This window comes from Neoarius graeffei, chromosome 24, assembly GCF_027579695.1.
Source record: "Neoarius graeffei isolate fNeoGra1 chromosome 24, fNeoGra1.pri, whole genome shotgun sequence".
Lineage (NCBI taxonomy): Eukaryota > Metazoa > Chordata > Actinopteri > Siluriformes > Ariidae > Neoarius > Neoarius graeffei.
The window spans coordinates 46001063-46024320 of record NC_083592.1 but is presented as its reverse complement, the minus strand read 5'-3'; the positions used below and the strand labels follow the sequence as shown (position 1 = coordinate 46024320).

The 23258-nt window shown below is 41.1% G+C and overlaps 1 protein-coding gene across 2 annotated transcripts in view; it reads left to right on the top strand.

The window, feature by feature from the left end:
* tncb (tenascin Cb) overlaps positions 1-23258 on the top strand; it is a 99837-nt gene that overhangs the window by 9727 nt on the left and 66852 nt on the right. The window contains exons 2-10 of one of the 2 annotated variants that reach the window (XM_060907377.1): positions 9427-9972; positions 10152-11372; positions 11469-11732; positions 11849-11964; positions 12782-12935; positions 14681-14950; positions 15109-15294; positions 16869-16958; positions 19704-19967. In XM_060907377.1, the coding sequence (XP_060763360.1) occupies positions 9501-9972; positions 10152-11372; positions 11469-11732; positions 11849-11964; positions 12782-12935; positions 14681-14950; positions 15109-15294; positions 16869-16958; positions 19704-19967 (3037 nt within the window). In that variant the 5' untranslated portion in view covers positions 9427-9500. Of the gene's footprint in view, positions 1-9426; positions 9973-10151; positions 11733-11848; positions 11965-12781; positions 12936-14680; positions 14951-15108; positions 15295-16868; positions 16959-19703; positions 19968-23258 lie in introns of both variants that reach the window. The other variant, XM_060907376.1, reaches the window with a different exon arrangement.

Genomic DNA, 23258 nt, shown 5'->3' with positions numbered 1-23258 from the left:
ACTTTCCGTTTCCTTCACAAAGTCAGTTTAGCTTCTGTTTACTCACTTAAATCTTGTATTTGCTATTTCTATTTAGTCTATTGAACGCTGCTATTGTAAAGCTCAGTGATATCAGCAAACTGATAGACCTTTCAGAGCAGTGTGAACGCAGCTCTTTCTCCACACACCCACCCTCTTATCACATGTGCGCACACCCCAACCCGCTTATCGATGCCATCTGAGCCTCTAGCATCATTAAAGCTCTATAAATGGGGCTTGGCTGGCATGAAAATTAGTCTTTCCATGCTGCAAAACAGCCTTCGCTCACGTTCAGTTACTGTGCAGATGGAAAATGTTCTGTAACCTCCAGGGAACGAGCTGTCACGTACTGTATGAAAATAGTGCAACATTTTTACATTGTACTTAGTCTCTGTGACCTGTCATCTTTGTAAATTAGATTGCATGTTATTAAAACGAGAAAGGTTTGATTTGTCACGGAATTCTGACATTGAACTCATTCAGCTTATAATTGCATTATAGTGGAATTTGTAACATTTGCTGTTGATTTTCTACTGTATGTCACTTCAAGCCAGCTACCATTCTTGTTTTTTTAAAGATTTTTTTTGGGCTTTTTCCACCTTTATTGGATAGGACAGTGTAGAGACAGGAAATGAGCAGGAGAGAGACGGGGAGGGATCGGGAAATGACCTCAGGTCGGAATCAAACCCGGGTCCCCAGATTTATGGTATGGCGCCTTATCCACCTGAGCCATGACACCCCCACCAGCTACCATTCTTGATGTCATTGAAGAGCCGTGAGAGCTTCTGTATTTGTGGGTAGTTCAATGTATGTGTGTGTGTGTGTGTGTGTGTATGCACGTGCGCACTTATGCATGATTATCATCGCCCGAGATATTCATTTGCTTCGATCTGGCCACTGGACTCCAGCCAAGGTCTAAATAAGTGCCTTTTCTCCAGCACACTGAGCCGAATAAAATAAAGAGCCAAGAAGAATTGGCACCCTCTCTGAAAAGACTTATCTGGAGCCAGTGGACTGTTGCAACCCATAAGCTGAGGCTCGGCAAACCAACAATATCTCAGCGCTCTCTTATTTGCTCCTGTACTTAGTTCTTACAGACATAATATTTCATTTTTTACTGCTCCATATTTACACAGTGAAGAAAATATTCAAGTAATACGAAAAGGAAAAGGAAAAAAAGGGTACTAGCCAAACAGTAAAAAAAAAAGTTAGAAAGTATAAATAGAGGAAAAGTGAAGGAAAACGGAGGGCAAAGAAATTGAAAGAACCTTGTACTAGGAACTCCGTGCTCATTTCTCAGGTGAGTGACAACTTGAAAATCCATTTATGAACCGATAATATGAGCAAGTGCTGCTCGCTGGGCCATCGATCCAAACGCACATACAGGCAGACAGCGTTATGAGCTCGCCTGGAAATCCATCTCTTTGTTTGATGATTAGGAGGTGCAATCATAGTGCTATCCTCAGCAGCACTCTGTCTCCAGTTGTGACCTTCCAGTTTGGCAGATCAATAAAACTGGGTTTCGTGAGACAGATAAGTAGGTTTCTCATATCTGAAATGCCTTTTCATTATGATCTGTCCAGTTTCAGTGTCGTCACCAAGCTAGTCTTTTCAGTCCTTGTGCTTAAACTTGACCTTGACTGCTTTGGGAACTGATCTATGAAGCATTGTTAATGTTATGTTCCCAGTGGCAGTAGTAGTGTCTATGAAATACGCGCTTGCTTTGGGATAGATTTCTTTCCCCTTGACTTTTTTCTTGCTTTTACAGTGAGTGTCAGTGAATCTGTATCAATCTGTATTTCTCAAGGTGATTAAAATCTCCAGACATTACCAGTTCGTTCATTCATTCAGCAGTGCCTGCGACCCACATTAAGAGAAGAGACGTTCTATAACGGCTGACCTACAAAACCAAGCGAGCTTGACGATTTCAGACAAAGTGTCATGACGCTTTTCTGTAACACAGCTTGGGGTTGACGTTCCACATAAATGAACATTTACAGTATTTTATACAGTACAATGATCTGTCACATTAAATATGATGTTGCTTTTTGAAGGTCCGAGCGTCTACGGTGATGTTTCCGTTTTATTTTTATTATTTTTTGTACTTATCAAGAATGCTTATCATACTTTGCAGTTTCTCGAGTGCATGAAAACACTATTTAAAATCAGATTAATAAATACTTTTCATATTTAATATAGACAAAATGGCATCCAGTATGGCTAAGCATCTGTGCATGGTCAATACCACTTAAACGCTGCGTATAAGTCCTAATATGATTGAGCTGAAGTGCAGTACATCAGTATTTCAGTAGCCAAGAGTTCTCACCTGAGCTATGTAATTACTTTGAGAGTGGAAAGCCTTATCATCAATCATCAGCCTCCCAGAACAAATTAGAAAACTGCACTGCATAAAACGGGTCACTTTCTATAAGACGGCCACCAGAAAAGCAATCACTGAGGGATAGCGCATTTACAAAATAATTTAATTTCAGTCAGATTTATGCCTGAAATTAAATCAGTTCCTTCGTTATGCATATAAATGTAAGGACTAAAAAAATGACAGGACGGCTGTCAGGAAATCAACAGCAACAAGGTTGTGGGATCATTTTCCAATAACACCACATGCTGAAATGTTTTATTCATCTTGTTTCACAATAATTTACCAGTTTTTATTCATTAAAGAATGACACGTTGTACTGTAACCTACAGTTACATTTCATGTTGTGGACTGTCTGGGAAACATGTTCATTCCTGTAATCAGTGACATCAGAACAGCTATTAAGAGCAGTTCACTCACCAGAGTCTCTTCCCTCTTCCCTTCTAAAACATATGACAGCTTTCCCGGCGGCACGGTGGTGTAGTGGTTAGCACTGTCACCTCACAGCAAGAAGGTCCTGGGTTCGAGCCCCGTGGCCGGCGAGGGCCTTTCTGTGTGGAGTTTGCATGTTCTCCCCGTGTCCACATGGGTTTCCTCCGGGTGCTCCGGTTTCCCCCACAGTCCAAAGACATGCAGGTTAGGTTAACTGGTGACTCTAAATTGACTGTAGGTGTGAATGGTTGTTTGTCTCTGTGTTAGCCCTGCGATAACCTGGCAACTTGTCCAGGGTGTACCCCGCCTTTCGCCTGTAGTCAGCTGGGATAGGCTCCAGTTTGCCTACGATGCTGTTGGACAGGATAAGTGACTACAGATGATGGATGGATGGACAACTTCACCACGGTTGAAAACTTAAAATTAGATTTTTACCTCGAACACCGGAGACACCTTCCGTATGTGCTACATTATTCTATCCATATTGACTGGATATGAGCAATCACTTGCTCTGATTGGCTTTTCTACTACTAGGATATCAGCTCATATACCGTGAGGAGAGAAAAACAAAATGGTAGAGCATGTTGCTGAACCAACCGAGGATTAAATAAAAACTCTATTTAAGAACAAAACCCCCAAAATGGTTTTCAAGTATTTAAAAGAAAGAAATAGCTCAAAGAATATAGTTTATGTTTTCCTCCCAGTATCTCCTGTTTCACACTCCAGCCCAGTTGGTGGTGGTAATGCACCTTTAAGTTGGTTTGCCAACCACGAAAAAGAAGGAGGAAAAAAAAGCAACAAAAAAAAAAAGTAACAGAGTATGGAATGAAAGTATTTGAGGGTAAGAATGAATCTTTTTTTAATTTGGACATACTTATTCATAGTAAACTTTTGACTGGTACTGTATATACAGTATTTATTCTATCCACATTCACTGGATATGAGCAACCGCATGCTCTGATTGGCTACTCTACTACTAGGATATCAGCTCATATACCGTGAGTAGAGAAAAACAAAATGGCAGAGCGTGTTGCTGAACCAACCGAGGACGAAATAAAAACTCTACTCGAAAACAAAACCTCAAAAAATGCAAAAAAAAAAAGCAACAAAATATGGAATAAAAGCATTTCATGGTACGAACATATCTTTTTTTTTTTTTTCAAGAATTATTATTATTATCGCATTTTTCACAAATTGCCACTGTCATTTCACCAGTTTGTTTACATTCTAAGCAGAAATGAGTTTGTCGGACATTTTGTATAAAGTTTTTAATCATCAGATTTGCAAAAAATAAAAATGGTCTGCTTAAAATTCGTGCATGCACAGTAGATAGAATAAAACAATTATTCCACTCAATCTCATCGTACGTGGCTTATAGCCCACTTGGATGCTATGCGCCTCATCGGCTATCAGCTCACGTACGGCTCGATTTTGTGGAATAACTGTTAATAAACATCTTCTTACAGAATCACAATCACCTTCTTATCAGTGGTTACACGTTTTTAAAATCTGTTTAGGATATAGTGGTGTGTCTTCTGTATGAGTTCCTGTATAACATATTTACTGTATATAAACGTACACTACCGTTCAAAAGTTTGGGGTCACTTTGAAATGTCCTTATTTTTGAAAGAAAAGCACTGTTCTTTTCAATGAAGATCACTTTAAACTAATCAGAAATCCACTCTATACATTGCTAATGTGGTAAATGACTATTCTAGCTGCAAATGTCTGGTTTTTGGTGCAATATCTCCATAGGTGTATAGAGGCCCATTTCCAGCAACTCTCACTCCAGTGTTCTAATGGTACAATGTGTTTGCTCATTGCCTCAGAAGGCTAATGGATGATTAGAAAACCCTTGTACAATCATGTTAGCACAGCTGAAAACAGTTGAGCTCTTTAGAGAAGCTATAAAACTGACCTTCCTTTGAGCAGATTGAGTTTCTGGAGCATCACATTTGTGGGGTCGATTAAATGCTCAAAATGGCCAAAAAATGTCTTGACTATATTTTCTGTTCATTTTACAACTTATGGTGGTAAATAAAAGTGTGACTTTTCATGGAAAACACAAAATTGTCTGGGTGACCCCAAACTTTTGAACGGACCTAGCAGCTAAACCTCAATGTGTGATGCTGTTCGAGAAAATTAATCAACTTTAATCTGGCTAAGCTTTTTTATTTTTTTGTCATCCTAAATGTATCTTTGTAATCCTTTGTTTCATATATAACATGGATCTGCTTATATAAATGGAGTAAATTTTAGAGATAAAAAAATGAAAACACAATAAAACACAATGTGTAAGAGTTACCACGGGTATGAAACGAGCATCAGTGCTGTGGTGCATTAAAAATCCCAGAAAAAAAAAAAGGCCAGATGAGGTGCATTGACTAACCCCAAATTACACCAGACTTTCATTTCCCATCCGATAATTTATGCATGAGGCCTTTTCCATCTGGCCATTTCACGAACTGTTTGAGTAATTCCAATCTATTTTATAATAGCTATTCTAACACTGGTGCCACTGAGAGTGATTTTGTTTTATCCACACAATAACTCTTTAATCTTGCACTTAGCAAAGCCAATATAAACTTTCCACTCCATTCTCTATGGTGTCAAAATGTGCCCATGTGAAAGCTAGTAAACACCTGATTAAGTAGTAAACTGTTGGCATAACTGTTAATTATTCATATATCATAATGCTCCCTGAGCACAATTTATCACCTTATTTACCAAAAAAAAACTAGCTTCCTTTCATGAGCCCAACGAACTGCAAGTTAAGCAAATAATCTTTTTTATTGCACCGGAACGTGGCCAGTAGAGCTTAGATCTAATTAACTTTTATGCCTAAGCTTAACGATGTATTAAAGTTTTCATTTGGTCTCTGTGAGGTGTTCTTTCCTTTCCCAGCTGCTGCTGTAAAAATAAAGAAGCAATACAACACTGAATGAAGACTGATACAATGTGCTAATACAAATATACTGTCCAAAGAGTACCGTATGTGCCTCTGAGTTCAGCTCGAGTGAATCCAATGCACAGAGGCCAACTCACTTAGCAGCATGAAGTTAGAACGTAGAAATTGTATTGGTTCCATCTAAAAGTATGTTCTGGCCATCATTCAGTCCTGATGAAGATCTGAAGAAAGGAAGGATTTCTGTGTCTGCTTCTCGGCATTGGGAAGAAAAGAAAAGAAAACACTGCTACTGCTACTACGATGGTTTTTCATTCATAACCACTGGAATATTTTCCGTAGCCTTGTTAACTCCTTTCTGGCACAGATGAACAGTTTTTGGTTTATTTTTTCCAAGAGGCTCCTTGCTAACTCTTTACTTTGCGGTATTCATCTGTCAATATAGTGGCTTTGACAACAGATTCTGTCCGGAAATGGCAAATGCAGTCGCAAGGAGTGTCTTGGGGCTTCTTCTTCTTCTTCTTCAAATTCTTTTGGAAAATAAATATGCTTCAAAGTTCAGAAGGGGGCGGCACGGTGGTGCAGTGGTTAGCGCTGTCGCCTCACAGCAAGAAGGTCCGGGTTCAAGCCCCGTGGCCGGCGAGGGCCTTTCTGTGCGGAGTTTGCATGTTCTCCCCGTGTCCGCGTGGGTTTCCTCCGGGTGCCCCGGTTTCCCCTACAGTCCAAAGACATGCTGGTTAGGTTAACTGGTGACTCTAAATTGAGCGTAGGTGTGAATGTGAGTGTGAATGGTTGTCTGTGTCTATGTGTCAGCCCTGTGATGACCTGGCGACTTGTCCAGGGTGTACCCCGCCTTTCGCCCGTAGTCAGCTGGGATAGGCTCCAGCTTGCCTGCGACCCTGCAGAACAGGATAAAGCGGCTAGAGATAATGAGAGAATGAGAAGTTCAGAAGTCAGCTATCCCCACTGAACTAAAACCCTAGTACTGACACAAAGCAATTTTCTGGATATTTTCTTGATTTAATCCTTGGGGTGAGGTGTAAATCAGGCACAGGTGGTAGGGAATGTTCCTTACACCCTTGAGAGTCTAAGGAATATCCATCATCAAGATGCTTTAGCTCTCTATCACAGGGGCAGTCATCCTTGTCTGTCTAATCAGGGATGTATGGTGCAGCTGTGGGATCCCTCTCACTCCTGCTAATCATATGTCAAGACGGCTCTGTGCTCTGCCTCTTAGACCATATTACCTGCAGCTGCCTACGCTAGCTGTGAATAGAACAGATGCTCAACCATCTATGCCGTCTCACTCAGCTATTTAACCACGGTATTGCACTCCTTGTAGTTGAAGGACACATGCCACAGAGAAGGTTTCTGATCATGTGACTCTATCAGGAGTATATTTTAAACTGATCTCATGAGAAATGTGCACAAATCTGATCGTGGTTTTAGGAGTAACTGGAAATCGGAAATCAGTTTCATGTTTTAAAAATGGCATATCATTGTACTTGAATTAAACGCTAATGAAACGTGATGGGTTGGCAAAGTAACATAGCATTAGCCATTTTACTAGGTGGTTAAAACCATGCTAAATAGATCTAATATAGTGTTCATAAAAAGATCTAATAAAGTATTAAAAAAGGAAAAGCCTCGGAATTCTGTGGCGCATGTCCAGCTATGCCAGTATTATGGAAATACAGGTTCGTGCTCCTTTTCAGAAATTTTGCACAAAGGTAAGATTCTTGTCCCCCCAAAAAAACACATTGTAAAAAATGGGAACATGAAAATATACACCTGTCTCCAATTCATATCAAATCACTTTCCAACAGACTGTTGCTCATAAAAGCGCTATGTCCTCTGAGCCTGGAAAGTCTTTTTTTATGATTTTATGTTTTATTTTTACAAAGAAAGAGTTATGTTTCTATGTGAGGTTATAATATCTTTTTCAGGAGAGCAGTAGAAAAATGCTGATATCTGAGAGTAGTATGAACCCTGACTACCCATGATATTAGGGGGCACTACAGATGTCTCCTCTATAGTATTACTCTGTCATGTTGGATTATGGAAAACCAAGCCAGGAGAGGGACTAGATGCCTAGATGCAGATGTTGCATGATTTGTGATTACAGAAGGGTGTCAGAGGAAACACTGTCAAGGATTAGGTAATGAAACACAAGGTTATGCATTCCTGTTTCATTATTAATTGCCAGAGTAATTCCTGAGGGAACTGTAGAAGAGGGAGATCTTACAGCTGCCAGCCGAGATTCTTTGTCCCCTGTCATGTGAACCTTGTCAGTGATGTCAGTTACGGCAATCTGATAACATAATGAGTTGCCTTTTTATTTTTTATTTTTATTTTTATGTTTTACAGACAGTTGTTTCAGATTAAAAAAAAAGATGGCCGTCCGATTTCATAAAATCGGTGAAAATTGGTTCCCTCTGATATTTGGTCATCGTGATATATGTTTATTTCTGTAATATCTCACAAAATATCAGGCCATTCTGTGGCTGGAAAGTTATTTAATTTGAGGGGATTCCCGAGCAAATAATGTGCATGAAATCGCTCGCTTCATGCAGTCAAGCAGACAGAGGAAGTCCGTGTGCGCATGCACAGGTTTACCTTTGACCATGCGCTGACAGTTATATCATCTTTCGCTAAATGAACAGCTGATCACACCGAGGTGCTCGCTGACCACCGATATTTATTAGTTTGGTCCTTCGTTTCCTTTCCTTCGTATATAACATAACGTCTTTTCTTCTCGCTTTCCGTTACTGTAGTTGGTCTTTCACGTTTCATTCGCACACTCACATCCTCCATTTTTCTCTCCTGTTTCAAATTTGTATCCCACAATGCCTTGCATGAACGGGGAAAGCCCACCATGTGATGCATGACAGAGTATCTTGTATTGGGTCATGGTGAAGCAGGAAAAAATAGTGGAGAATTTAGGGCCATGTGGCCCTAAATTCATTAAATGTTCTATTTTTAAAAATCTAATAAAATTGGAAGTCTGTGATTCGAATTCAGTAGCTTTTGGTCCACTAAACAAAAATAATTGGGTGTCGGGGAAAATTCTTTTTATGACCTACACTTGGGGGCGGCACGGTGGTGTAGTGGTTAGCGCTGTCGCCTCACAGCAAGAAGGTCCTGGGTTCGAGCCCCGGGGCCGGCGAGGGCCTTTCTGTGTGGAGTTTGCATGTTCTCCCCGTGTCCGCGTGGGTTTCCTCCAGGTGCTCCGGTTTCCCCCACAGTCCAAAAACATGCAGGTTAGGTTAACTGGTGACTTTAAATTGACCGTAGGTGTGAATGGTTGTCTCTGTCTATGTGTCAGCCCTGTGATGACCTGGCGACTTGTCCAGGGTGTACCCCACCTTTCGCCCATAGTCAGCTGGGATAGGCTCCAGCTTGCTTGCGACCCTGTAGAAGGATACAGTGGCTAGAGATAATGAGATGAGATGAGACCTACACTTGAAAAATCTGAAATGCAGTCTACCTTTAATTATTTTTGCTGGGATGCCTTGGCACTGTGTTGTCCCAAATAAACCCAAATGTGGTTTTGCTGGACACAAATTGCAAGAGCAAGTAATGTTAAAATATCAAAATCTTTGCGTTTACCATTTACTGCATGTATGTCTCTAAGCTCCTACAGAATGGAGCACATTAAAAAATTACATTCCTCCTTTCTTGTCTTAATTTCCAGTTCTAAAGCTCCATCCAAAACAGAAAAGTACCTTACACTACTCTTGATTGAATCAAGTGTCAGTGTGTGTCATCATGGGGATGCGAGGCCTGCTTCTGGCCTGTGTCACCATGGCCATTCTTTTGGATCTCTCCATGGCTGGCCTGCTGAGGAAAGTGATCAGGCACAGACGAGAGTCACTGACGCCACCCAAATCTGAGAACATGACCCTACCTAATCCAGACCAACCAGTGGTCTTCAACCATGTATACAACATCAATGTCCCAACTGGATCCTTGTGTTCTGTGGACCTCGATTCGCCTGGAAGATCGGAAATAAAGCCCAAGTCTGTCCCCTCTGAGCAGCATATTGAGCACACTGTGGATGGAGAAAACCAGATAGTCTTCACTCACAGAATTAACATACCTAAGCAGGCTTGTGGGTGTGATAACCACATGCCAGACATTAAAGATCTCCTAAACAGGCTGGAGATGCTGGAGGCTGAAGTGTCTAGTCTGAGGGAGCAGTGTACCAGTGGGGCTGGCTGTTGTGGAGCTCAAGTTACAGGTGAGTATTATTGTATTAGAATCCTTTGAGAAAGGTCCGGGAACACTTTTTGACCTTGGCTTCCTTCACATTCTAAGTTGCTTTCTCAGTGGTTATGTTGGTAATCTTATGCAATAGTATTCTTTTTTACAGTTTAGGGTTGTGATTTTATGACCTTACGTTTGCCTTGTGTTTCTTAGGTGAGGTCACTACCAAACCATATTGCAATGGTCATGGCAACTACAGTATCGAAACCTGTAGCTGTGTGTGTGAGCCTGGCTGGAAAGGTCTCAACTGCTCAGAGGCAGAATGCCCTGGTTTCTGCCAAGATCAAGGCCACTGTGTGGATGGGAAGTGCATTTGTTTTGAGGGCTTTGGGGGAGAGGACTGCGGAATTGAGCTGTGTCCTGTGGATTGTGGTGAATATGGCCAGTGCATTGATGGGGCTTGCATATGTGCAGAAGGTTACATGGGTGAGGACTGCTCCATGACTAATTGCTTAAACAATTGCCTGGGTAGAGGACGCTGTGTGGATGATGAGTGCTTGTGCAATGAGCCATGGACGGGCTTTGACTGTTCAGAGCTTATATGTCCCAATGACTGCTTTGACCGTGGTCGTTGCATCAATGGGACCTGCTACTGTGATGATGGGTTCACTGGGGAGGACTGTGGTGAGCTCACTTGCCCAGATAACTGCAACAATAAAGGCCTCTGTGTTAATGGTCAGTGTGTCTGCAATTTCGGCTATAGCGGAGAAGACTGCTCCAAGCTTACATGTCCAAATGGCTGCAGCGAGAAAGGCCACTGCTTCAATGGGAGATGTATCTGTGATCCTGGCTTCCAAGGTGAGGACTGTAGCATCCTCTCCTGCCCAGACAATTGCAATGACAGGGGTAAATGCGTAAATGGGAAATGCATATGTGATCCTGGATACCAAGGTGATGATTGCTCTGAGCTCTCCTGTCCCAATGATTGTCATGACCATGGACGTTGCATTGATGGAAAATGCATTTGCAAGCAAGGTTTTTCAGGAGAGGACTGTGGCATCAAAACCTGCCCCAATGACTGTCGTGACCATGGTGTATGTGTGGATGGAAGTTGTGTCTGCCATGTCGGCTTCACAGGTGAAGATTGCAGTGAGCTGACATGTCTTAACAACTGTCACAACCGAGGACACTGTGTGGATGGTGAGTGTTTGTGCAGTGAAGGGTTTTCTGGGGAGGACTGCAGTGAAAAAACATGTCCCAACAACTGCCTGGATCGTGGGTATTGTGACAATGGACAGTGTATCTGCGATGAGGGTTACACTGGTGTCGACTGCTCAGAGATGACCTGCCCAGAAAACTGCAATAACCGAGGCAGCTGCTTGAATGGCATGTGTATCTGTGACTTGGGATTCACAGGGGAAGACTGCTCTGAAAGTAAGTCAGTTTATGATTTTATTTTATTTTTGCAAATGCAACATTACATTGAATACATAGTCCAGAAACATGTCATTATGTCTTCTGTATTCACAGTCTCCCCACCAAGGGACCTAGTTGTAACTGAAGTCACCCCAGAGACAGTGAACCTGACCTGGGTCAATGAGGTACAGGTGACAGAGTACCTAATCACCTACATGCCTACTGCTCCTGGAGGTCTGGAGTTAGATATGCGAGTACCTGGTGAAAAGAGGTCTGCTACTATTAGGGAGCTGGAGCCTGGTGTGGAATACTTAATCAGTGTCTATGCTGTCCTTAATAACAAGATGAGCATTCCTGTGAGTGCCAGAGTGGCAACACGTGAGTCATCAGTTATTGGTCTTAAGAAGTTTTGAAATATTTTATGAACTGATGTACAGTTATGAACAATGGAAAGAAATGTAACATTTGGCCCATTACTTTGACTATATCACTAGATCTTCCGGAGCCTGAAGGCCTTAAGTTTAAAGCTGTGAGAGAGACATCAGTGGAAGTTCAATGGGATCCTCTTAATATCCCCTTTGATGGTTGGAACCTCATCTTCAGAAATACAGTGAGTACATTGCTTCTTATTGCATACCACAAACCATGTCAGTATGAAGATGGTTATGGGAGCATTTCCCTGAAATCTGTGGTAGGAATACCACATTTATTTAGGGCCCTGCCAGTAACTGTTCAAGATGGGAAACTGTATGTGTATCCTCTGGAAAATAGTCAGTTGGTGCCAATATGCAAAGGCTGCTGTCTGAAAGTCTAGGGCTTTGTTCCACAAAACCTCCTAAGAAGCTTCTGGCGGCAACTCTGGTGACCACGTGCAACAAGACTGCACTGTTTTCACAATGCTTTTCTTTTTCAAGGGCTTAGGCAGACTCCAAAAAATAGCTCCTGTCAGGACATGCAAACCATGTCATCCTATACTCTATTCTTTCAGACTTGGCAGCTTTATTCATACATCAAGTTTGAGGCTGTCCATGCCAAACAAGCCCTTCACTTTGAAGTGTAGCACTCACATCCAAGTGGATTCGATTGAAAGTTCCAAGTGTTTACTTTTCAAGATCTCTCTAATTTCTCTGTATTTCATGGGACTGTTGAGTCCACAAAGCCCGGAGTCATATCCATGGTGACATTTGTGGTTTCTTTTTGCTAAACATGCACATAAATTGAACAAAGATTTTGTATCCAGTACAACAAAGATGCATTGTACTGTTTTCAATACAGCATTTTGTATAATCCACATAGAAATTATGAACTACCTATACCAAAGACAGTAAATAATGTCTTCATTATTCATTTGACAAGTTGACAGCATGAAATTATTAGTATTGTGTGTCCCATTTTACGTTGGCTGTGTGGTGTTATGAAATTTCCAGAAAGAGGAGAATGGGGAGATTTTGAATTCATTGTCTCCACCCGAGACTGCCTTCGAACAGTCTGGTCTTGGCCCTGGTCAGGAGTATGAGGTTAAACTTGAGGTGTTAAAGAACAATACTCGTGGACCTCCAGCAAGCAAGAATGTGGTTACAAGTAAGCAACTCTCTTATTACTTTCATTAATTCAATTCATTTTGGTTTTGTTTCCAAATGTTTTCTTTCAGCATTATGAAAATCTGTAACCTATTGGGGCATGCCTCACATCATGGGGTTCCTTTAGGTTCTCTGGTTTCCTATACTGGTTGGTTATGCTAAATTGCCCATTGGTCTGAATGTATGCAAATAAGAATGTGTATAGTGCCCTGAGATGGACTGGCAACCCAGCCAACATGTATTCCCACCTCATGCCCAGTATTCCTATAATAGGCTTAGTACTGTAATAGCCTAATGGGTACTGCACATGGCCTAATGGTTACAGAAGTGACTTTGGGACCAAATGGGTGTCGGTTCAATTCCCTTGACCAGCAGAAATGGCTGAAGTGTCCTTGAGCATGGTACCTAACCCCAACTGTTCCCCAGGCTGCTCTGGGTATATTGTACATTGCTCTGAATAAAAGCATCTGCTGAATGCCTGTTTATCATTTATAGCCTATTAATTCTCACAGAAAGATCAAAATGATGGTTCAGTTAAGTAATAAATATTCGGGGTTTTTTTTTCTTTTCTTTCAAACTCTTCCAGGAAATCCAAAATGTATTCTGGTACAGGATCTGCCCTAAATATTTATGACTCAAGCATGGCTGGAAAAACTTTTAGCTTTTGTGATATTCTGGAATACACTCTCTTTCCTACTTGAGATTTGTGCTTAGCTTGCATTTACTATGCTTGCATTGAGGTGATCCCTTTTAATGTCACTGCTACCAAACAGTAAACCATTTGCAGTATATTATTTCAGGATAAAATTTCAGGGAAGTGTAGAACACAATTAATTAAATACAACAGTAGTCTCCATTCATAGGCTATAATAAAGAGGGCTACTGTGTGCTCATATGATACCAGCTGAACAAATCTTCCAGTGTGCCTCTCACGCAATTTTGGAGATATGTGCCAATAAGGAACTGCCCAGAGAGGAAGCACTGATTTTTTTTGAAAGAAAGGTTTTACCTCCTTCTATTCAAGCTACTCGAAAAGTGTTCCTCCCTTGAGCAGACGAGAGCTTTACTTACCCATGAATCATTTCCAAGCTGAAATGCAGATTTTCTGTTTTATCGACAGCTCTGGGAAAAGTGAATTTTCACATTTTACCACTGTGCCTCATGTCACAGTAATTTGCACTAGCTGACATTTATCAATTGAAGGTCTAGGAAAAGTTGTGCCCTGCCGCCCTGGACAAAATTAAAAAAAAAAACTGATTGAATAAATCATGAAAATTGAGAGTTATAATCAATTGAAAAAAAATCCCATTTTTCATGGATCATTCCGGATCAGTGATCCAGATCATCACCAAAAGTCATAGCAACTTAATTCAGTCCAGAGGTATTCTTCATGTGAAATTTGGTGATGATTGGTTGAAAACTGAGGAAGAAATAGCATCCTAAAAAAATGTTAGGAGAATAATAATAATAAGAAGAAGAAGAAGAAGAATTAAGTAGAAAGTTCCTGAGTGAGAGTAACAATTTGCGCTACCGCTTCTAGCGCAAATTAATTAAGTTCAGTGAGTTTGACTTGATATACATTCAAAGCAACAGAATTCCCAAAACACACCAACCCAAAGTCATTTTTTCAAAGCAGCAGTTAGATAAATATCTGATGGCTTGATTTATATGACTATTTTATGAAGAAATACCATATTTCGCCACGTAAGCTATACATTTTGCATCTTTTCTGTCTCCTCCATATAGTGATCGATGCTCCTAGCCAGGTGGATGTCCGGGATGTAACAGACACTACTGCTTTGATCACCTGGTTCCAGCCCATAGCTCAGGTAGATGGCATCTCTCTGTCTTATGGCCCTATAACTGGCTCCTCAGACAGCCACAGAATGGAATTGTCATCAGTCGACACCCAGTACCATCTGGCTGAACTCTACCCAGACACAGAGTATGGTGTGTCTCTCATGGCCCACCGAGGGGAAATGACCAGTGTGCCTGTCTATGAGACCTTCACCACAGGTAAAAGCATCCTTATCTTTCCCATATGAGTTATTGTTAATAATACAACAATAATAACCAAACCATTAATCTAAGATAAGCAATCTTAACTAATGGCTTGGCTCTGGAGCATCACTACCCAGAGAACTAATTTATGACATGATGCGAACATGCTCCAGACCTAGATGCACCTACAAACCTGCGGGTGATAGATCAGACAGACGAGAGCATTACACTGGAATGGAAAAACAGCCAAGCCAATGTTCCCAGCTACCGCATCAAATATGGACCACTGTCTGGAGGGGAACACGGGGAGCTTACTTTTCCAACAAACTCAGAAGATATCACTCAAGCCAAGATTTCAGGTAAGGGTTGGAGAAAATCAGATTATCTGTGCAGAAAATATTGAACGAGACCGTCAATGACGACGTAGCTCACTCCGGCCCCGTCTAGTCCAGAAGGAACAATCTAAAGTGGGCCACCTTGCACAATAAATATTGCAAGCTAGATACAGACTATATACACCTATTTGAATACCTACCTATTTGCCAGAAAGAATCCAAAACGGTGAGGAATTGACTAAGAAGAAACAATTTTTTGTTGAACTGTTTATTAAGGCTTAAGTAGTCCATAACTTCATTAATAATTGTAATTAAGCAAATCTGGGTAGAAGTTATATGCACCCTTGGTCCCCCACCTTCATGCCAGAAAGAATTAAAATCGGTGAAGAATTGAGGGAGAAAAAGCAATTTGTGTGGAAGCTGCTCATTAGGGCTTAATTACTCCATATCCTCATTATTAATTACAATTATGCAAATTTGGGTAGACACTACAGTATATGCAGCCCAGGCAGACCTACCTTCCTGCCAAAAAGAATAAAAATTGGTGAAGAATCGAGAGAGAAGAAGCGATTTTCGTGAAACGTGGACGACGCTGGACGGATCACGGACGACACATGATGGCATCAGCTCATCGCCTGTCGGCCGGATGAGCTAATAATTCTCAGAAAATGCAAATTATTATGAATTATTTTTTGTTTTCTAAAATGTACGTATAAGTGCATTAAAATGTACATCTTTGATGCTTGCCTAAAGGCCCATCTTTATGTAAAAATATCCAGAGCAAACCTCAGGAATGAAATAACAGTAACAGCATGTGCTTTTGTTAGAAAATTATATATAGGAAATGGTTTCTATCTCATTACTATTACACACTTTGCTTTGAGACAGTTTCTTTCTGTAAGACCATGTGTTACTGTGCACAGGGATTAGCCAGGATGAGGAGAATGTGTAAATGTGTATAAATTCAAAATGTGTAATAGATTCTTTCTCTGGTCGGATCTATTATCCTTGGGTGGCCTGGGTCCTACATAAGGCAGTGAGTATTTTAAAAAAGTGAGCATGTGTCTCACACACACACACACACAGTTCAGTAATTCATCTCTTTTCCACAGTTATTATCTGTAATTGCCGTCACACTTGTGATTTTATTGGTAATAAGTGATTCCTCTGTTTTAGGTGTAATTTCATGCTGAAAGCCTCTTAACTATTGACCTTTATCCGGGCCAATGGAATCAGTAAGAAGGATAAATACAGAAATTTGGTCTGGGGCCTTTTATCATCTTCAAGAGCCTCTTGGAAGACAGTAAATTCTGCTTTTAGTTCACTGTGAGAGCTTTTTCAGTGTGGCTACTGGAAAGATAATTGAAACAGCTGAAATTGAAAATGACCGATGACAATTATTTTTAAAAAATAGACTCATAATGGACAGGCCGAGCAGTCAAAATACCCCGTCTGGAAATCTACAAGAAACTTTGGATTTTGATTTGCCGTTTTTGATCCTAGCCTCGAAGATTTTCCTTTTTGTCCTTCAGAAATGCAGTCGTTTCATGACAACTATCTGGAACTGTATTGATGAAGTTCTGCCTTTTGGTCTGCAGGTCTCAGGCCTGGGACAGAGTATGGCATGGGAGTGACGGCGATCAAAGATGAGAAGGAAAGTGCTCCTAGCACCACCAACGCTGTCACTGGTGAGATGATCTTATATGACATCAGAAATCAGGAAGAATTTTCAGATTTCTCTGACAAGGAAATTGGCTTGGCAGTTGCTCTATGAAAAAATGATAAATTAAAAGGAAGGTATGAATTAGACAGGTACAGAACAAACGCTTAAAAATGGGATAGAATCAGAGGGGAACCGTCAGGGCCTTCTAGGCGTTCAGAGAAGGCCCAAACATATCAGCATTTCAAATGTTATATTTAATTTCTTTCATTCTTACATAATTTCATTATAACTATTCTCTTCTAATTCTAATCCGGCCTCATTTTCTATAAAATGTGCTTCGGAAATGAAAGGGTTACTGTCCTGAAAACGTTAAAATCAAGTTATCCAATGAGATTTTTGTTTGTTTGTTGTCTCTAGGCTGAGAAGAGTTTAGAGCTGCTCACTCATTGGTTAGGACTTCATTGCCAGGACAGAAGGCAATGGCAGTGTATGTTTATGTAGGAAGTGACAGATGAATTAACCAATCAGATTTTTATTTATAGTGGGCGGGACCAAAAATGTATCATCCAACACTAGCTTAACTGCAAATCAGCGCTGTCAGTGCAGCAGTGAAGTCACCTTCCAGCCGGTGTAGCGTTCATCAGTAGTGTTAATGAATGCTAATAAAGCAGTCAAGCCAGTGCTATCGAGAGCAAGTAGCACAGGCTAACGACCGAGAAACTAAGGCCCTGTCCACACGGCAATGGATTCAGGTGAATCTGATAAAATTGTTTATCGTTTCGGCCTGGCGTCCACACGGCACCGGCGTTTTGGGTGCCCCAAAACGAAATCTTTTGAGAACGGGTTCCAGAGTGGAAAAAATCTGGCAATGGCCCCGTTGCGAAGTCGTCTGGATGAGTAGAACGGATTTGTTTACGATGATGTCACAACCACATGACTGTCAGTGCTTCACGCCGGGTAGAAGTGTAACGAACTCGATGCAAGTTGTCAACAAATCCTATAACTTGGTTCATGAAACGCGCTTACAAAACATTTTCACTGTGAATATTTATTGTGTAATGGTGCAAAGTGAGAGAGAGAGAGAGAGAGAGAGAGAGAGAGAGAGAATAGCCCTTAAGGCAGAGTCTTTAGTCCAAACACTGTGGAAGTACTGAGTATAACCAAACCGCGCACCGCCCGTGCTCTTTCCAAAAACAAAAACAATCCCGCCAGCAAAAATAGGAAAAAAAAAGGAGTTATCTCACCTCTTCAGATGTTGGTTTAAGTCCGACAATACATTCCTCAAAAAGGGCGTAGAAGAACAAAGTAATCCATCAATGTGTAGCATTCAATTTATTCCGGACCATTAAAGAATTCTGGAGGATATCAGAATGTTGGCGTACCGGCTTCCATCTACCCCCGTTCATTCCTCTTTCCGCGTCTTTCGTTTTACGCTACTGATTAATAATCAAAACTTTGTGGCTGATGCTACAGAAGAAGGGGTTTATGCGCATGCGTCTACTTCTTCTATTGTTCTGGTGTCTCCGATGGGACTGTCTTACAGCATACATAGAGGTGTGGCATGTGTATTGCATCGTTTTCAGCAAGCGTTGCGTTGCCATATGTACCTGATATTTTACTGAGCCGTTGCCCATGTGGACGCGATATTTAAAAAAAAAAATCTCGTTGCTGTTGTCGTGTGGATGTAGCCTAAGATTTCTGTCTCCAGACTCTTCTTCCACGGTATTTTTCACTCAGACTTAAGTATTCATTTCCCTGTGTAATTTACTGAGTTACTTTTAAAATCAGAGGCGGCACGGTGGTGTAGTGGTTAGCGCTGTCGCCTCACAGCAAGAAGGTCCTGGGTTCGAGCCCCGGGGCCGGCGAGGGCCTTTCTGTGTGGAGTTTGCATGTTCTCCCCGTGTCCGCGTGGGTTTCCTCCGGGTGCTCCGGTTTCCCCCACAATCCAAAGACATGCAGGTTAGGTTAACCGGTGACTCTAAATTGACCGTAGGTGTGAATGTGAGTGTGAATGGTTGTCTGTGTCAGCCCTGTGATGACCTGGTGACTTGTCCAGGGTGTACCCCGCCTTTCGCCCATAGTCAGCTGGGATAGGCTCCAGCTTGCCTGCGACCCTGTAGAAGGATAAAGCGGCTAGAGATAATGAGATGAGACTTTTAAAATCAACATCGGCGCGACCTGGCAGCCTGCCGCTAATCCCTTGCAAAATCCTTTGCCTTGTTGCTTTTTTGGTGTCTGGCTAAGTTCTGGCTGAGCTCAAGTCTAATAATAACGGTTCACCACTGTATAAAATAAACTACAAATAAAATAAAACTGTAACACAATGCATAACACAATGTGTCTGTATACTGTTTCAAATATTCATATCTCTAACTATAACTGGCAGTTGCTAAGGATGAATGAATAAAGTCTGCACATTCATCTTTAAGACAAAGATGTTCATTGTCGTAAAAAAAAACCCAATAGTGTGCCTCTTATTCATGTCTGAATTTGTATCTATTTATAACATTAAATAGATAACATTAGATATACAGTATGCATATCTGTTTTATAAGATAACAATATATACAATGCTACAAGATATACAGATAAGCACTATATATCGAAAATCATGACTACATCATCTAATCTGACAGGACTTGCACTAGTTTTGAGGATACAGTGGAGTTTTCTGACATTATTCACATCACACCTTGTCACACATGACATTCCAGTGCAAAGCAGTCTTTCTTGTATATGTTAATTAAACGAAACTCACCCTCCCTGTCAGATCTTGATGCTCCTAAGGATCTGGAGGTGAGTGAGACATCAGAAAACACAATGGTACTGATCTGGAGGAGACCTGTAGCAAAGATCGATGTCTACAAGCTCGTATTCGTGGCCGCTGATGGCCACAGGGCCGAGTATGAAGTCCCGGAGAGTGTCAGCACCTACATGCTGAAGAACCTGAACCCCGGCATGCTGTACACCATCACCCTGACTGCAGAACGAGGGAGGAAAAAGAGCGCGCCAACCAGCATTCAGGCATCTACAGGTCAGTCTGAAATGTCTTTCGCTGTTTCACTGTCCTCAGTATTGCCTGATGCTTGTCTAAAACTTGCTGACTTTTTAAAGATAAAGAGGATTATGCTATCCACATTCACTGGATATGAGCAATCGTGGGCTCTGATTGGCTACTCTATTACTCGGCTATCAGCTCATATACCGTGAGTAGAAGGAAACAAAATGGCAGAGCGTGTTGCTGAACCAACTGAGGAGGAAATAAAAACTCTACTCGAAAACAAAAAAAACCACAAAATACACACAAAAAAAGCAACAAAATATGGAATAAAAGTATTTGATGGTAAGAACATAGCGTTTTTATTTTTCAAGAATTATTATTATAGCATTTTTTCACAAATTGCTACTGTCATTCTGCCAGCTTGTGTACATTCTAAGCGGAAATTATTTTGTCGGACATTTTGTGTAAAGTTTTTATTTATCAAATTTGCAAAAAATAAAAATAAAAATGCTCTGTTTCCCAAAATCCAGTGAATGTGGATAGAATAAAACAGTTATTCCACTCAATCTTGTCATGCATGGCTTATAGCCGAATTGGTGCTACGTGCATCGTCAGCTATCCGCTCATGTACAACTCGATTTCGTGGAATAATTGTTAAAGCTAGACGGCCTTTCGATTTCATAAAATCGGTGAAATTTAGTTCCATCTGAAATTTGGTCATTGTGATATATGTTTATTTCTGCAATATCTCACAAAATATCAGGCCATTCTGTGGTTATTTAATTTGAGGGGATTAAAGCAAATAATGTGCATGAAATCGCTCGCTTCGTGCAGTCAAGCAGACAGAGGAAGTCCGAGTGCATATGCGCAGGTTTACCTTTGACCGTGCGCTGACAGTTACATCATTCTGTCGCTAAACGAACAACTGATCACTCCAAGGTGCTCGCTGACCGTCGATATTTATTAGTTTGGTCCTGCGTTTCCTTTCCTTCGTATATAACATAACGTCTTTTCTTCTCGCTTTCCGTTACTGTAGTCGGTCTTTCACATTTCATTCACACACTCACGTCCTCTATTTTTCTCTCCTGTTTCAAATTTGTATCCCACAATGCCTTGCGCGAACGGGGAAAGTCCACCACATGATGCATGATGTAGTATCTTGAATTGGGTCATGGTAAAGCAGGAAAAAATAGCACAGAATTTAGGGCCACATGGCCCTAAATTCATAGTCTGGCTAACGCGACTTCAAAGCTCTGCGAGCATTTGGTCTGGCAAAGATATTAAGCCCAACCGTTTCCCAAAGTGCGTGGTTGACCCGCCTCCCTGAAATGCCTCAGTTTGCTACTGGTCGAAGCCAGAAAAGGCTGTGACGAAGCTTAAACCAATCACATCACTCTTTCCTCTGACGTATGTGCCGCGACGGGGCTAACTGGTAGATTAAACTCTTACCGAAGCCGGTCGGGAGCAAGGCGAAAACGTCCTTCCTTTCAATAAATACCTCCAGGGCTGCTCTTTGCTCCGTTTTCAATGAGAACTTGCTCCATGTTCGTAATGTTTCTAGTGAATGAAGCGCTTCCGGCATAGATTCTGTAAACAATCTATGGCTTCCGGTCGCAGTTCTACTACGTCAGTGCCTTGAACACGCCTCTACCCAGGGCCGTTGGAGATGCTCAAAGTTGATTGGCTCCCGATTTTTCGGGAGCTTGGAAGAGCTGTAGATAGCTTGCCTGGCCAGACTAAGCTCGCAACAGGCCCTCGTGTTGCATCACGCTTAGGATGGGCGGGCCCAGGCTACTAAATTCATTGCTCTATTAAAAAAAAAAAACTAATAAAATTGGAAGCCTGTGATTTGAATCAGTAGCTTTTGGTCCACTAAACAAAAATAATTGGGTGTCAGGGAAAATTCTTTTTATGACTTACACTTGAAAAATCTGAATGAGAACTTGCTCCATGTTCGTAATGTTTCTAGTGAATGAAGCGCTTCCGGCATAGATTCTGTAAACAATCTATGGCTTCCGGTCACAGTTCTACTACGTCAGTGCCTTGAACACACCTCAACCCAGGGCCGTTGGAGATGCTCAAAGTTGATTGGCTCCCGATTTTTCGGGAGCTTGGAAGAGCTGTAGATAGCTTGCCTGGCCAGACTAAGCTCGCAACAGGCCCTCGTGTTGCGTCACGCTTAGGATGGGCGGGCCCAGGCTACTAAATTCATTGCTCTATTAAAAAAAAAAAAAAAACTAATAAAATTGGAAGCCTGTGATTTGAATCAGTAGCTTTCGGTCCACTAAACAAAAATAATTGGGTGTCAGGGAAAATTCTTTTTATGACTTACACTTGAAAAATCTGAAAGGCAGTCTACCTTTAATATTTATTTTAAAAGTTGGATTCTGTATAAATCTGTATAAATCTCACCCACAGGCTTGAGTTATTGTTTTTTTTTCTTCTAAAGAAAGGCACATTTGTGTGTTTTGTAACTTTATCATGCATGGCAGCCAAACTGAGGACTGAATTATGTTCACTTTTTCTACCAGAAAAAAAAAATATATACAGTATATCAATGTTTCTTTTGGTGTGTGAAGGTTTAAATGTAGTGCTCTGTATAAAATTTAATTTGAGGTTCCCTCTGTTTCCTTGCCTCTTGGCCAGGGCGATCTTTTCCTTCTATACAATGTGCCTCCAGGCGTCCAAGCCAAGCTCAGGAATGAATTGATTTCATTGTATGTTCCAGCTTTACATCCTGTGCGAGTCCCTTTTCAGCAACAACATGTGGATTTATTTGACTTCTTAAAGCAACAAGGAGAAGACAGATTCAGATGATTATGATTTTTGTTTAAGGTACTGCAGTCAGAGTGTTGCTTCTACGTCCAAACCAAATATTTAATTACATTAAATGCCTGTTGTTATATAATAGGGTAGTTTTGAAGGGGATGAGATTTATATAGTAGGAGAGGGAAGCAAGCATTGCCGAGAATAAAGAGGAACGCAAATGTAGATAGGTAGAATTTGGCATGATACATATTTTTTTGTTTGTTTAAAACGTCTGCAAGTTATACATAAGTATTTTTTAAAAATTGGTTATTGAGAAGAGATGTGGCTAAAGTTAGGGGTATGAATACAGAACACACACACACACACACACACACACCTCATTCATGTGTTAATTGTTAAAATGAGGCCACTCCCCTCTGGTTTTGTGTGATCTGACCAGGATAAAATGAGGGGTGGGATAATAAATAGACGCCCTACTGAGGCAACTGTTAAAACATTGTCTCCGAAATCAGCAGTGCTATAATCCCACGGATTCATTTCTGCTGCCATTATCAG